A 13811-nucleotide genomic window follows, 5' to 3' on the forward strand; every position below is an offset into this window, starting at 1 on the left:
TTTTTTTTTTTTTTTTTTTTTTTTTTTTTTTTTTTTTGGTACCAGGGATTGAACTCAGGAATTTCTGCTTGCAAGGAAGGCAGCAGCACCGCTGAGCTAAATTCCCAGCCCTCCCTGTCTAAACAGACACATGCAGCTGTGAGGCTCTGTGTGAGACACTGTGAGTTAGCGCGTTTTCAGTGCCAGCTCGCATGCACAGCCTTAACGCCAACCTCTGGTTATTCTCCCCTCTCCGCCATACCCGGTTAGGTGGAGGTGGCCTGGTGGAGGTGTACCTTCTAGATACCAGCATCCAGAGCGGCCATCGGGAAATCCAGGGCAGAGTCACGGTCACCGACTTTGAGAGTGTGCCCGAGGAGGATGGGACACGTTTCCACAGACAGGTGTGCCGCCCTCCTGCACCCGTCCTGGGCCTCTGGGCTGCACCCCCGGCTGTCCCTGCCCCTGCCTGGCGGTCAGTTGTGGGGTGGGGGTGTCAGTCCATCCACCCCTTGTGGATATGTCATAAGATGGGGGCGCTTTTCTCACGGGGTCCTTGTGTTGCTTGAGCAGGCGAGCAAATGTGACAGCCACGGCACCCACCTGGCTGGTGTGGTCAGCGGCCGGGATGCAGGTGTGGCCAAGGGTGCCAGCCTGCGCAGCCTGCGTGTGCTCAACTGCCAAGGGAAGGGCACGGTCAGCATCACCCTCATAGGTGAGTGGGGCCTTGCAGGGAGAGGCTGAAGCCCAGGGAGCCCCAGTGCCCCTGGACTGGGGAGCAGAGGGGACCTTGGCCCACACTTCACAGGGCTAGAGCTGGCAGGGGTCAGGAGTGGACAGGGAGAAACACGCTCCGAAGGTAAGGGGCTCAGGCCAGGCTCTGCACGACCCCATGGTGTTCCCCTCTCCAATTCCTGTAAAAGTTCTGTCTTCTTGGGCCTGGGTGCATGCCTGTAATTCTAGGAGGATCGCCATGAGTTCGAGGCCAGCCTGGGCTACATAGTGAGTTCAAAGTCGGCCTGAACTACATCGGGAGATCTTATCACAACAACAAAATAAACACAAAGCTCCATCTTCCATTGTGCTGTCTTAGATTGGATAGACCCGAGGTGATCTCAGCAAGCTTTCTTCAGCTCCTGTTTGCTCACATCTCAAGCCAGGAGAGCCACGGCTGGCTTGTCTGCCCCTGTGGCTGTGCAGACTTGTTAGAGGCGCAGACAACAGACTTTTGTCAGACTCTGCAGGGGAAGCCATCTAGTCTGCCGGGTGGGCATCCAAGAGGTGGCACTCGGAGCTAGGACAGTGGCCTGGGACAGAGAAGAGGGAGGTGCCCTGGCTCACCACATCCCGCTGTGGCCAGACATCAAGTGAAGGGCTTGTACACCTCAACCCTGGGCCAGCATGGGGCACCTGTTAAAACAGCTGGTAAAACTGGCCAGAGAGGGTGCCCGCCCAGAGAGGGTGTCCAGCTGGAGCCGGCTCTGGGGAATGGCCAGACCCCCATAGTGAGCCCTGAGCCAGTGAAAGACACTGGCTCCCACATGGCCCTTAAAGCTTTGAAGACCCAGGGGCCACCTGAGCACCACGCCCAGCCCAGGACCCTCCTGCTGGGGTGAAGGGCCCGGGAGGGAGGTGAAGGATGTTGAAGGCTGGCATGGTCATCGAATTCTTTCCTCGGGAGCTCAGCCTTTTTTCTTTAGGCTCTGACTGGTGAATGAGGGCCACCTGTGTTCTGGAGCCCATCAGCTTAGAGTAGATGAGGTGCACAGAAAAGCGCCCTGCCAGCAGCACCTACACTGGGGGTGGCCACCCTCGGGCACCACCATCTGTGCCAACAAGGAAGGGGCTGCAGGGGGAAGTGTGTCTCTGGGAGGTGACTTGGCTCTGTCCTCCCAGGCCTGGAGTTCATTCGGAAAAGCCAGCTGGCCCAGCCTGTGGGTCCACTGGTGGTGCTCCTGCCCCTGGCTGGGGGGTACAGCCGCACCCTCAATGCTGCCTGCCGCCACCTGGCGAGGGCCGGGGTGGTGCTGGTCGCTGCGGCTGGCAACTTCCAGGATGACGCCTGCCTCTACTCCCCAGCCTCGGCTCCAGAGGTGGGTGCCAGGGTGCTGCCCCATGGTGAGGGGTGCGGGGACCTGTGGGCCTGGCCACTGTCCCTCCTGAAGGTCGGTCTTCTGCATCCCCTGCCCCAGGCTGGGAATCTGAGGCCTACCCCAGCCTGGTCAAGGGGATTGATGGCACCCTGAGCTCTCTGCCATCTTCCTGCCTCTTCTCCAGGCCATCCAGGAACCCCTGGAGCTTGGCCTAAGGCACAGCCAACTTACCCCATCCTGCCCCATCTTCGGGCCCCATCCTGCAGCTCCTGCCCTGAGCTCATCACCAGCATGGCAAGGAGACCACAGGGGACAAAGCCTGGGGAGGCATCACAGTGGGCACCACATCCTCACCTGTGTCGGGCCATTTGGGTGTGGGCTGTCCTGGCCAGCTCGAAGCCTGGCAAGGTGGCACGGGTAGCAGATGTAGTCCTGGCTGTGTGACCTGGCCTGGAAGAGGCTTCCCCAGCTGCCCCGTGTAAGATGGGTGTGTAGGAGTTGGCCAGCATGGCTGGCGAGGTCTGTCTGTCCCTGAAGCCTTCCCTCACTCCCTTCTCTGCCACCCACCTCCTCACCTTGCCAGGTCATCACAGTTGGGGCCACCAATGCTCAGGACCAGCCAGTGACACTGGGGACCTTGGGGACCAACTTCGGCCGCTGTGTGGACCTCTTTGCCCCGGGGGAGGACATTATCGGCGCCTCTAGCGACTGCAGCACCTGCTTTATGTCACAGAGTGGAACGTCGCAGGCTGCTGCCCATGTAGCTGGTGAGTCACCCAGTCCCTGCCGCCATGACTCTCACACCCCGTGGGCTGACAGGGTCTGTGCCAGGATGCGCATGCGCGGGCTGCGCTGGGGCGGGCAGGAGCAGCTGCGAGAGCACCGCTTGGGTCAGCTTGCCTTCCCTCTGCCGGAACCGGAACTGAACGTGGAGTGAGCGGAGGCAGTGGGGGAGGGGAGGGTAGGGGAGCTGGTGTCCCTGTGACCTGACTTCTTTACTACTGGACCTTTGGCGGACACTTGAGAGCCAGACCATAGCGGTGCGAACACAGAGATGGAGAGGCAGGCACTTGAACGGAAGGAGCTTGAGCAGCCAGGGCTTCATCATCAGGAGCCCAGAGGAGGCACCAGCACAGTCGGAGGGGCAGAGAAGGCTTCTTAGAGGAGGGACACTTGATCTAGGCATGGAGGGATGAATAGAAGTTCACTTGTAAATACTACGGCCCAGCTGGAGGAGCAGGATGTTTTAATAGCTGGCTTTGCCTCAGCAAGAAACCACAGTGGTCTCGCTCCTGGAAGAGCCTCCACCTCTGACCACCCCCTCCCGCCTCAGGCATCGCAGCCATGATGCTGACGGCGGAGCCCGAGCTCACGCTGGCCGAGCTGCGGCAGAGACTGATCCACTTCTCTGCCAAAGACGTCATCAACGTGGCCTGGTTCCCTGAGGACCAGAGGGTGCTGACGCCCAACCTGGTGGCCAGGCTGCCCTCCAGCACCCATGGCGTGGGTGAGCAGGGTGGCGGGGTGGGCGGCCTACCTGTGAGGGGGGTGCCGCACCTCCAGGAGGCTCCGCGGCTGGGGGCGGTCAGCACGTTCCCTGCAGGGAGTGAGGCTTCGTCCCCAGCAGGCTCTGAGCCCTTCCAGGGTCCCTGGGCTGCCCAGCCCGCTCCCTCCTCACCCTGGGCCTCCCTCGTTGCAGTGGGGCAGCTGCTTTGCAGGACGGTGTGGTCAGCACACTCGGGACCCACACGCACGGCCACTGCTGTGGCCCACTGCACCCCCGGCGAGGAGCTACTGAGCTGCTCCAGTTTCTCCCGGAGCGGGAAGCGGAGGGGCGAGCGCATCGAGGTGACCTGCCCTGTGTGTCTGTGTGGGATGTGGGCTCCTGGCCTGGGCCACAGCCCAGCTCTGGGTGCTGCGCCCAGGGGCTGCTGGGGAAGCCATGCTCAGAGACCCCGGGACAGAGGTGCCTGCCTAGCATGGGACAGCATGGATCGGGGCCCTTTCCACTCAGTCAGCCTGTGGTCCTGGGGGTGGCAACTCCCATGCCAGCAGAAAGGCTGGTGTCGGTGCCGCAGGGGATATGGCCGCTGTCTGCTGCGTTGGGGTGGACGCAATGGCCTCAGGCACTTCTGCCCCTGAGTGCAGGGTTGGTTTGTGGCGGAGCGGGACCAGGCCTTGTACCCTTGGTCTGGATTCCCCTCTGTCACGGTATCTGGAAGAACTTCAGGAAACAGAGCTGCCCACTGGCAGAACAGTGTGCCCAGGGGGGCGCGTGCTCCTCGTCCCCAGAGGGCTGGGAGCAGAGACACTGGTGAGGGTTCAGGGCCCCCTGCATGCCTGCATCCCGGTAAAGCAGGTTCTGGTCTCTGTCTCTGGCCCCAGGTCCGCGGGGACAGGCGGGTGTGCCTGGCCCACAATGCATTTGGAGGCGAGGGCGTCTATGCTGTGGCCAGATGCTGCCTGCTGCCCTGGGCCAACTGCAGCATCCATACGGCTCCAGCGGGGGCTTGGACGGAACCCAGTGTTCACTGCCAGCAGCAGGACCACGTCCTCACAGGTAGGGGCCAGGCCTGCTCCTGACACCCAGCCCAGTGGGCGTGGTACATGTGGGTGATTGGCATACTCTGGAGCCTGCGTGTCCATTCAAGCCTGGGGTTGGCACTTCCATGCCAGGAACCGTAGGTGGTTGGCTTTGCCTTTCCCTGTCTTGGCTTCCTCTGACTAAGAGGGACTGAGGTAGAACTTGCCTTGGATGGTGGCACCTAAAATCCAGGCTTGGGGTACTGGATAGGCCTCACCGGGGCGGGGAGGGAAGGACGGGCTCTGAGGCTGTGTCCGCAGTGGGGCAGACCTCGGGTTGAGCCCACTCAGCAGCTGAGTGCTTTTCTTAACAGGTGCATGCCTCGGTTCCCTCCCTGTCTGCGAAACGGGGAGGATGAGTGCTAAGCCTTTAGCTGGGTGCTGGACAGTATACAGCCCAGCTCTTACTACCATCAGCACTGACTGCTTTAACGTCCATTTCCTGGTCTGAATGAGCCACTCTGTTGAAAGTATGCCCTGACAGATGGCAGGAAATTCCCCCCGAGGAGCAGGGTGGTGGCCTCGGGTCGCAGGAGGCTGGTGGAGCGTGAGTGCCCCGGGAGGGTCTGGAGATGGCGGAGAGCCATGAATGGTTCAGGGACAGAAGGTACAGCTTGGGACCTGGAATAGCAGGCTGGTGTGCTGGCTGGGTTTGAGTGGAGGAGCCAGGCACGTGCTGTTGCCCTTGGTCAGGCAGGGACTCCACTGTGCCCAGGCCTGCCTTCGGTCAGCATCCTGGCCCCTTGGGCACACCCAGCAGAAGGCCCAGGGCCTGGGCCACCTTGACATTGTGAGAGCCATAGACAGTCACTACCTGTAGGCACAGCCCAAAGCGTTGCTTTGCAGCTACAGGGCCTGTGACCTGGGTGCACCGACTGGCTTTCCCAGGGCTGTGAGAGCCATAGGAGCCAGGGCCCTATGATCGGTCACAGACAGTGCTGAGACTTCATGTCGGTGTGTCTGTGTTTCACCGTTGCAGCATCCTGTGGGCAGGTGATATTACTCTCACCATTTCACAGATGGGGAGACCGAGGCTCAGTACGGCTGAGTGACCACTGTCCATGGTTTTGCACCAGTGGGTGTGTCAGACTTCAAGCTCATGGAGGCAGTGCCCCGGCTCATGCCTGAACTCTGCCTGGTGGCCAGAGGGGGCAGGAGCCTGGGAGGCTTTGAGTCTCAGCCCTTGGAGCCCTCTCTCATGGCTCTGATCTAAGTGGCAAAGAGACCATATTTTTACTGAGCTAAGGTTCAGAGAGGTTGAATGACTTCCCCAAGATCACACAGCAGGTCATCAGCAGAGTAGAGGTGAGAACCCAGGAATCCTGCCTCAGGCCGGTCTGCCTTTCTTTCCTGAGCTGTTCCTAGGTATCTCCAAGCTCAGGCCTTACAGATATGGGGGCATAAAGTGGATCCCCAGCATTCCCGTGACTGAGCTGACCCTCCTCTACCCAGGCTGCAGTGCCCACTGGGAGGCTGAGGATTTTGGTGCCCGCAGTCAGCCTGTGCCAAGGCCACGTGGACCTGGCCAGTGTGTGGGCCCCAGGGAGGCCAGCGTGCATGCGTCGTGCTGCGAGGCCCCAGGCCTGGAGTGCAGAGTCAGGGAGCATGGGGCCCCACCCCCTGTGGAGCAGGTGAGAAGTGGGCCGGGTATGTGAATCTGTCCCTCACTCTTTGGGGTCGGTGTTTGTGCCACCACGACAGTGGCACACATCAGGGTGGGGCGCTGGGATGCAGGCCACATTCATGAGAGGCATGGCCAGACCCTGCTGCCCATAGAGAACTCGGTAAACATGGTGCGCAGAAATGCCAGGCCTGCTAGAGGTTGCTGAGGGCCAGGAGCTCAGCTGCACTCTGAGGGTGCAGAGGTGACACAGCCATGACGCGAGGGAGGGGACACTGAGGGCAGGGAGGCCCTGCCTGGAGGGCAAGGATGCGTGGGGAGGCAGAGTAGGAGAGCCCGGCCAGCCCCACTGCATCCTGGAGCCCCGGGGTGCACTCGCATGGTGAGGGCTCACAAGTAGGGGCCACGCACGGAGCATGTTCTGCCCCCACTCCCCAGCACCTCTTCTGGTTCTACAGTGCTGAAAAGATGCCTTGGAGGATGGTGAAGCAGGCAAGGGAACGGGAGGAGGGCTAGGAGAGGCCTCACTGAGACGGGAAGGATGACAAGCCAGGGGACATCACAGGGAACACTTTCAGGCAGAAGGAACAGCTGAGCAAAAGTGGGAGTGTGGGCCAGGCACAGGGGTGTACATCTGTAATCCCAGCACTCTGGGAGGCTGAGGCAGGAGGATCACATGTGTGAGCTCAGCCCATATAACTGAGCAACTTATTGAGACCTTATTTCAAAATAAAAATAAAAAGGGCTGGGGATCCCTGGACTTGATCCCCAGCACTGTGATCAAGAGGACAGAGAAGCAGGAGCAGTTAGTAAGGAGGGGTGGCCTAGCGAGGGTCAGGGCCAGGTCAGTAGGTCCCGAGGGCCACAGGGCTGACTGTGGGTTTTGCTGGGTGGGTTGGAGGCTGGGGTGTGTGGGAGCACAAGCAAGGTTAACTCTGGAACTGAGCTGAGGCTGCAGGGGAGACAGGCAGCAGCAGGGCCGCTGGACAGGGTCCCTGTGCTGGTGCAGGCTGGGGCGAGCATGTGAGGGAGGCGCTGGGATGCGGTGGGTGGGTGGGGAAGGAGAGGACGGCTGGGCTGAGGTGTTTCTATGTGGCTGGCCTGGCGTGGGAGGGTTTGAAGCACAGTGTGGGTTGGTGTTGGGCATGGGCCACTGGGTGTGGCCTCGAGGGTCGTCGGGCGGAGGTGGAGTCTGGGCAGTATAGACCTGTGCTGTCTTCTCCCTGGCTCTGGCAGGTCACCGTGGCCTGTGAGGACGGCTGGACCCTCACGGGCTGCAGCACCCTCCCTGGAGCCTCTCTGGTCCTTGGGGCATACGCCGTGGACAACACATGTGTGGTGAGGAGCTGTGACACCAAGGCAGTGGGCAGGGCCAGTGAGGCGGCCATGGTGGCCATTGCCACTGCCATCTGCTGCCGGAGCCGGGCCTCGGAGCAGGCCTCCCTGGAGCACCAGTGACAGCCCAGCCAGGATGGGCAGCCGTGCGGGGCCAGGGCCTGGGCCACAGGGGCAGAAGCGTTCCTGCCTGGTGCTGCCTGGCGCTGCCAGGCCTCCTTGCCTGGGAAAACCTTAGGGTCTCGCCTGGACGCCATCCTGCGCTGCAGCTCGCCCCATCCTCCCATGCCCACCTCCGCGTCACGGCAGGGGAAGCCATGCTCTGCCTACCAGCGTCCCCATGTTGCTGCCCACAGTGGATGACCTATGTCTGAGCTCTCAAGGCACGCAGGCAAGCCTCCCTGTGAGATACCTTCTCCCTGCAGGATGATGTGGGGGCTGGAAGGGGCTGAGCACCAAGCCTGGCAGCGAGGGCAAGGAGCTGGTGGCCCTATATCCCCTCCCACTTCAGAGAAGCCCCTTTGGGATCCCTGGTTGATGGGAAATCCATTTGCCACACCTGTGGGGTGAGGCTTGGGACGAGCACGATGCCTCGGTTTCTCCCAGCTGCCCTCACTCTGCTCTCTGCATGGCAGCCCTGGCACTCTACTTGATAGAGGAAGAAATGGGCACCAGAGAAGGCAGGTGCCCACCAGTGTACACTGTATGAAGTGGGATGGTGCTGGGATGTGCCAGGCCAGGCACTGGCTTGCAGGTTCCCTGGGCCCAGGTGGCTCCTGACAGCTTGGTGGGCTGTGGAAGGGTACAACTGTCCCTTCCCGAGTGCTCGCCCAAGCGAGTGTACAAGCACACGTCTTCCTCCTGGTTTCTTCTGTCTGCTGTCTTTTTATAGCAAGAAGCTTTTCCAGACCTGTTGGGCTTTTGTAAGTTGGTATTTATTCTGGGTTTTGTAGTATTTTTATTATGTGACTTTTAAAAATAAAAGTAACTTCGTCATGACCTGGCCTGGACTTTAGTGCCTAGGTGGACACTGCAGCAGGGAGTGGGTGGTGGTGGGGTGACAAGCCTTGGACGAGCCTGGAGCAGGAACTTGCTGTGTGCGCTCTGCCTAGGAACCCAGTGGCCTCAGCCCCAGCCCCAGCTTCCTGAACCCATTGGTGGATTCACCTGAACAGGGTGCCCTCCCATCCTTTCCCTGCAGCAGGCTCAGGCCATAGAGTGGATGTCTGTGGGCCCAGTCACCACTGCTTCTGTAAGGGACGGAACTTGTGCACAGCTGCTGTTTGTGGTTGGACAGGAGTCATCTCAGATTCCTGACAGGTTTGTGGACTATCCTACTTGGAGTGGGACCTCTGGCTCCTTCTTGGGGCACAGTATGTCATAAGCAAGGTCTGTCTCTACACAGCCCATGTCCCATATAAGGGATCTACCACAAAGGCAAAAACCTTTCTGAACTTTGTTTTCTGACAATTTGTGTCAGGTGTGGGAACATGCTCATGGCCCTCTGGCCCCACACCTGCTGTGCCATCCAGACCCCTGCCCTCCCTAGGAGATGCTGTCACCTGTCCAGGGGTTAGATACGCACATTCCGACAGCTGTCACTTGGGAGGAAGGGACAGCTTGATTTCTCACATGGTTATCTGGCATGTGCTTCTTGCTTTTCTGTAACTCAGCTATATTATGTTAGAAGTCTGACAGAAGCTTTACATAACTCAAATGAGCAGGTCAGATAGCAGAGTTGGGCTAGCATGGCTCCTTTGCTAATGGCTGCTACTGAGACTTAAGTCCTAGTCCTAAAATAGCAGGGCTCGGCCGGCCAAGTTCACTTCCAGCCAAGGTCAATCTGGCTCCAACCAAATCCCTGCCTGATTTATGGCTTCTCACTGACCTGATGAGTTGCTGGTTAATTGTAACCTAGTATCGGCACCCTTTCATCTCCAAACAAGACAAGCAGTGCCTTCCCCCTTTACCTCCCCTGCTTGCGTATTAGCTATCTCTATCAGCCATCACCAGATGCTTCCAGACTCTTCACATTGCTGCTAAATGTCTTTAAAGCATACCCTTACCTTCCCATGCTTGTAGTCAATAAAATACTGGGTGCCTTTGGCACCCCTTATCTTTGGGGCCCAGAGTAGCTCAGATCAGCCCATGACCCAGTTTCTTGTCTTTATTCTTGTCAGCATGTGTTGTAGTGCCTCACAGGAGACTGCAGACTTACTGCAGAGGTGTACAGTAATGTCCCCTGTTCCCTACAGTCACCAGGCACTGGCAGAAAGGGCTTCAAATGTAGGAAAAGGGAGACCCGGAGTAGCATGTGGGAAGGGACCCACATAAAAAAAACAGGCCACAAGATCTAGAATATGACTTAGGATGGGGAGGGCCACTTTGGGAGAGGTGGAAGCTATACGAGAAATGTCTCTAGGCCAGGATCAAGGTCAGCATCTTTGACTACACTCCACCAATGAGTCCTGAAATGCAATCAGTGAAGTCTCAGGAGACCCATGGCCCTGCCAAGAATCACACAGCCAGTTGGTGCCAGGCCTCAGGCCCAGCATGCCCCCATCAATGGCCAAATTCTGACATCTGGAGAAAAATGTTGGTGAGACTCCAACTTTATATATTTTTGAAAAATTTATTTTGTACTTTGGAAGCCAAGAACTCTGCCACACATGAACCAAATTTAGAATTAAGATTCTTTCCTAGTTTATCTACTTTCTTTTGAAATTTAATAAACAAGATTTTGTACACAAAGAGGTAGCAGAGGACAATTCCAGTCTGCTTGTTCCAAGCTCAGAGGGTACTACACACGCCTTGATGTCAGCAGGGAGGGCAGGGCAAACCAGGGAGTGAGGGCTCGGCGCTCTAGGTCCTAGACTTAGGCTATAGCTGCCAGTGGCTGCACAAGTCCACAGGAGCGTCTTGGGTGAGCTGCCCCGGGACGCCTGCTTGTGTCCGGAATGCCCAGAACGGCCTTCACTGTACAACTTTGACAACTCGGAGCACTGAGTCCTTTGTGCAATTCTTGCTCAATTTGCAGACTGTTGTGAAAGATTATAAAAACATCTTCATCCAAAAAATTGGCAGTAAAAATGACAACTTTTGCAAGGCAAGCCTGTCACAATTGTCACTTTGTGGTACTACGTTAAAAAAGTCCTCAGCAGGTTTGTTGACTGCAGCTGTTGGAAATCAAGTGGTTACTGGCATAGTGGAATTGATGCTCACTGAAACAACATAAGGAAGTGAACCAAAGCTGGAGTGAGGCGACCCTGATGCAGCTTTGCATGAGGACATCAGGGTCAGGGCAGGAGACGGTTTCCATAGGAAATAAGGGGACTAGAAGTGGTGACTTCACTCCTGATTTGGGGCTCCTGAGAGTGCAGTAGCCAGCGGTGATATTCCAACAGGTATCCTCGCTAGTGTTTCACAGTCCCACACAATCTTTATGTGATGAGGGGTGTGGACAGAAGGTGAGGGTTGGAGGAGGGACAAGGTAGGATATGAGATATTCAAAATACATCACATTCAAAACTGCAAAAACACCAGAACCGCATCAGATGTGCTGCTTGCCTACATCTGTTTCTCTGGCCCTTCCACTCTCTTGTGTCGGACAGAAGCTGTCAGCAGCCTGTGCTAAGTTACGGAAGTACAAACCAGTCTGAGCAGACAGGAGCTTCCACAGCTGAACAGGCGAGTGAAGAAGGGTTACCAGAGTGCACAGCAGCGGAGCTGTCTGCCTGGCACACGTTCCCACAAATCCAGAAGCAATCAAAAAGGCACTTTGGGGCCGGCTGCGCCTCTTTGACTTGCAAGTCCAACAGTGCTAACCTGGCACTTCCGAAGGCTGCCCTAGTTCTGCACGTGGTGAGCTGAAAATGAGGCAGAACTTGTAACTAGAGGCAAAACAGGGACAAAAAGGATGACCAGTTCAAAACACAGAATGTTCCAAATACAGGAGCGTTGGTGTGACCTGACCCCTGCCCCAGAAGGAGCTGGTGCCTAACCTGAAACGAGAGGGATGTTAGGTGGGAACTGCAGCTCTACGGGTGATGTTTGCTTCTCTCCAGTGACTTCTGGGAACATTTTCCACCCTGCTTTTTCAGTGCTGATGAGTCATGTTGAAGAGAAGCAGTCTTAAATCCCTTCTGTGCACTAAAAGGATCATGATACTCATAAAGCAGGGTCCCCCCGACACCCATTCAGATTCTTAATTTCATATGTGACCACTACCAAGGTCTTCAGAAATTATGTTTTCAGTCAAAGCAAATGATTGCAGATCACATGACTTAAGACTACAGTTTATTCAATATGTCTCCAAGCATTAAAAAGATAATTTTATGAAGTCAGACTCAATAAAATTGTATCTTAAAGTGCTTTTTATTTTGCTGTTTTTAAAATTTGGGAACCATTCGTAACTTCTTTAATGACTGATGTCAAAGATGCATCCTGCACTTCGGAAGAACACAGCTTTTTTTATTGCTCTTTTAAATCTTAATCATATCAGAAAAATACCTCGAAGAGCTTAATAATTTCCCAATTTTTGATCCTGGCAACATTTCGTCAGGGTTTAAGCTTATGCCCAGGGCTCACATCAGACTCATCAGAAATTCTATACAAAGAGGGAGACATATTAAATACAAAGGTCTGTGTAAACTGAATTCTTTAACTACTATTTTACAACGAAAAAGAATTTTACCACATTATCTTTACATCATTTAAATTGGATATTCCTACTCAAATGTTACTGCAAGATTAAAAATTTGCCCCCACAAACCTAAAGGCAGCTCTTTTTTTTCCTTTCTTAAAATATAAAAAGCAAAAGGAATTTTTTTTTGTTGTATCATGGAGAAAGCAACAGCTTTACCCTCACTCTTGTATGTTCATGTAACAAAAATCTGCCGCTAGCTTTATTTCCTAAAATCTCCACAGAAACGTCCACCCAAGTGTGGGCGGTGACCGGAGAGCTGGCCCATACTGGCTTCCTCCCAGCCTCCTCGTGGACGAGGCAGCTTCCTTGAGGACGTGGCCCCCAGAGTCCTGCAGCCTCCTGGCCTGTCCCCAGGCTCTGCCAAGGGTTTCAAAGATGAGATTCTGTTTTCAGAAGTTGCTGACATCCGGTCTCGTCAGGTGCTGGCTACATCCCTCTATGGATCGACGTCATCAAGGTCACTTCTTAGCTCACCAATCATCATGGGAGATTCTGAACCCTGTGGAAGAGAACAGCAAGTGAAAATCAGCAGTTAGTGTGTGCGGGATTTTCTGTACTCACTTCCTTGTTTATGTTCTGTAATTTAAGTCCTCATCTAGCAACTTGTTTACTCAAGGACACTAAAACGCAGGGGTATTATACCTTCTGTTTGACATTCTGTGATTCTGCAGAGCACTCTCATGTCTATGTCAGTCACTGAGGCAACCCAGGGGTGCCACTGTTCTCTTCTGTACCCACAGGCAGGCTCTTCTCAGAACTGAGGAGCAGTGGGACAAAGCAGAGGGAAACCAGCTGTCACTGCCACCTGCTCCATTCTGGGCACTTCACCTGCAGGTGTGCTCTGGGTCATTCTTGGGCCTGCATCCTGCCTTTGTCACCAGTGGCGTGGCCTTTGGTTTATGCACTCAACAGTTCTGAAGACCTGGCACATCCCCTGGGACTGATCTGAGTGGCAGTGGCATGGGAGAAGGGGACAAACTCTGTGGAGGTGACATGGAGGAGTTAGATGGAGTGAAGGGGAAAGGCCGGAGAAGGAAGAGCATGGTGTATTTGATAAACTAAAACCAGCAACTGCTGCGGGGAAGTGGTGCAGGGGACAAGTCAAGCAAGACTGCGGAGGGTTCTGGCTTTTATCTAGCAGAAAAGGAAAGCTATGACAGGCTCTGCAAGTGGACCAGACGGCAGCCAGAGTGGTGGCAGGTGTTTCTCACAAGGATCCAGACTGAGGTGCTCGGGACATACAGAGACAGGCGAACGCTGTGTAAAACATCTGTGGACCTATGTGTGCGTGGAGCCGGCTAGGATGACCCCTGGGCACCCTGGCTTGTGCTGGTACACAGGGTGCCGAGGCAGGCAAGGATGGCTTGGGTTTGGGGTGTGAGGTGTCTCCCACTGTTGCAGGCAGAGCTGTCTGGAACAAGAGCTGGATGTGTGTATTGTTGTTTTTGCTTTATTTATTTTAAATTTTTCTTTTTTTCCTTTTTTTTTTTTTTTT

General features: G+C 55.8%; 2 protein-coding genes across 2 annotated transcripts in view; one reads left to right on the top strand and one right to left on the bottom strand.

The window, feature by feature from the left end:
* The window catches only part of Pcsk9 (proprotein convertase subtilisin/kexin type 9), a gene marked incomplete at its 5' end in the record, with an annotated part of 11516 nt that extends 2943 nt beyond the window's left edge, over window positions 1-8573 (top strand). Inside the window, 9 exons of the mRNA XM_010610425.2 lie at window positions 250-383; window positions 553-694; window positions 1876-2072; window positions 2656-2839; window positions 3406-3579; window positions 3772-3920; window positions 4458-4632; window positions 6108-6286; window positions 7513-8573. Of these exons, the coding sequence (XP_010608727.1) occupies window positions 250-383; window positions 553-694; window positions 1876-2072; window positions 2656-2839; window positions 3406-3579; window positions 3772-3920; window positions 4458-4632; window positions 6108-6286; window positions 7513-7734 (1556 nt within the window). The remainder of the gene's footprint in view (window positions 1-249; window positions 384-552; window positions 695-1875; window positions 2073-2655; window positions 2840-3405; window positions 3580-3771; window positions 3921-4457; window positions 4633-6107; window positions 6287-7512) is intronic.
* Window positions 8574-11968: 3395 nt separating this feature from the next.
* The window catches only part of Usp24 (ubiquitin specific peptidase 24), a 145345-nt gene continuing 143502 nt past the window's right edge, over window positions 11969-13811 (bottom strand). The window contains exon 68 of the mRNA XM_010610426.1: window positions 11969-12815. Coding sequence (XP_010608728.1) covers window positions 12753-12815 — 63 coding nt within the window. The 3' untranslated portion in view covers window positions 11969-12752. The remainder of the gene's footprint in view (window positions 12816-13811) is intronic.

This window comes from Fukomys damarensis, unplaced genomic scaffold (assembly GCF_012274545.1).
Source record: "Fukomys damarensis isolate Sample0158 unplaced genomic scaffold, DMR_v1.0_HiC HiC_scaffold_23, whole genome shotgun sequence".
NCBI lineage: Eukaryota > Metazoa > Chordata > Mammalia > Rodentia > Bathyergidae > Fukomys > Fukomys damarensis.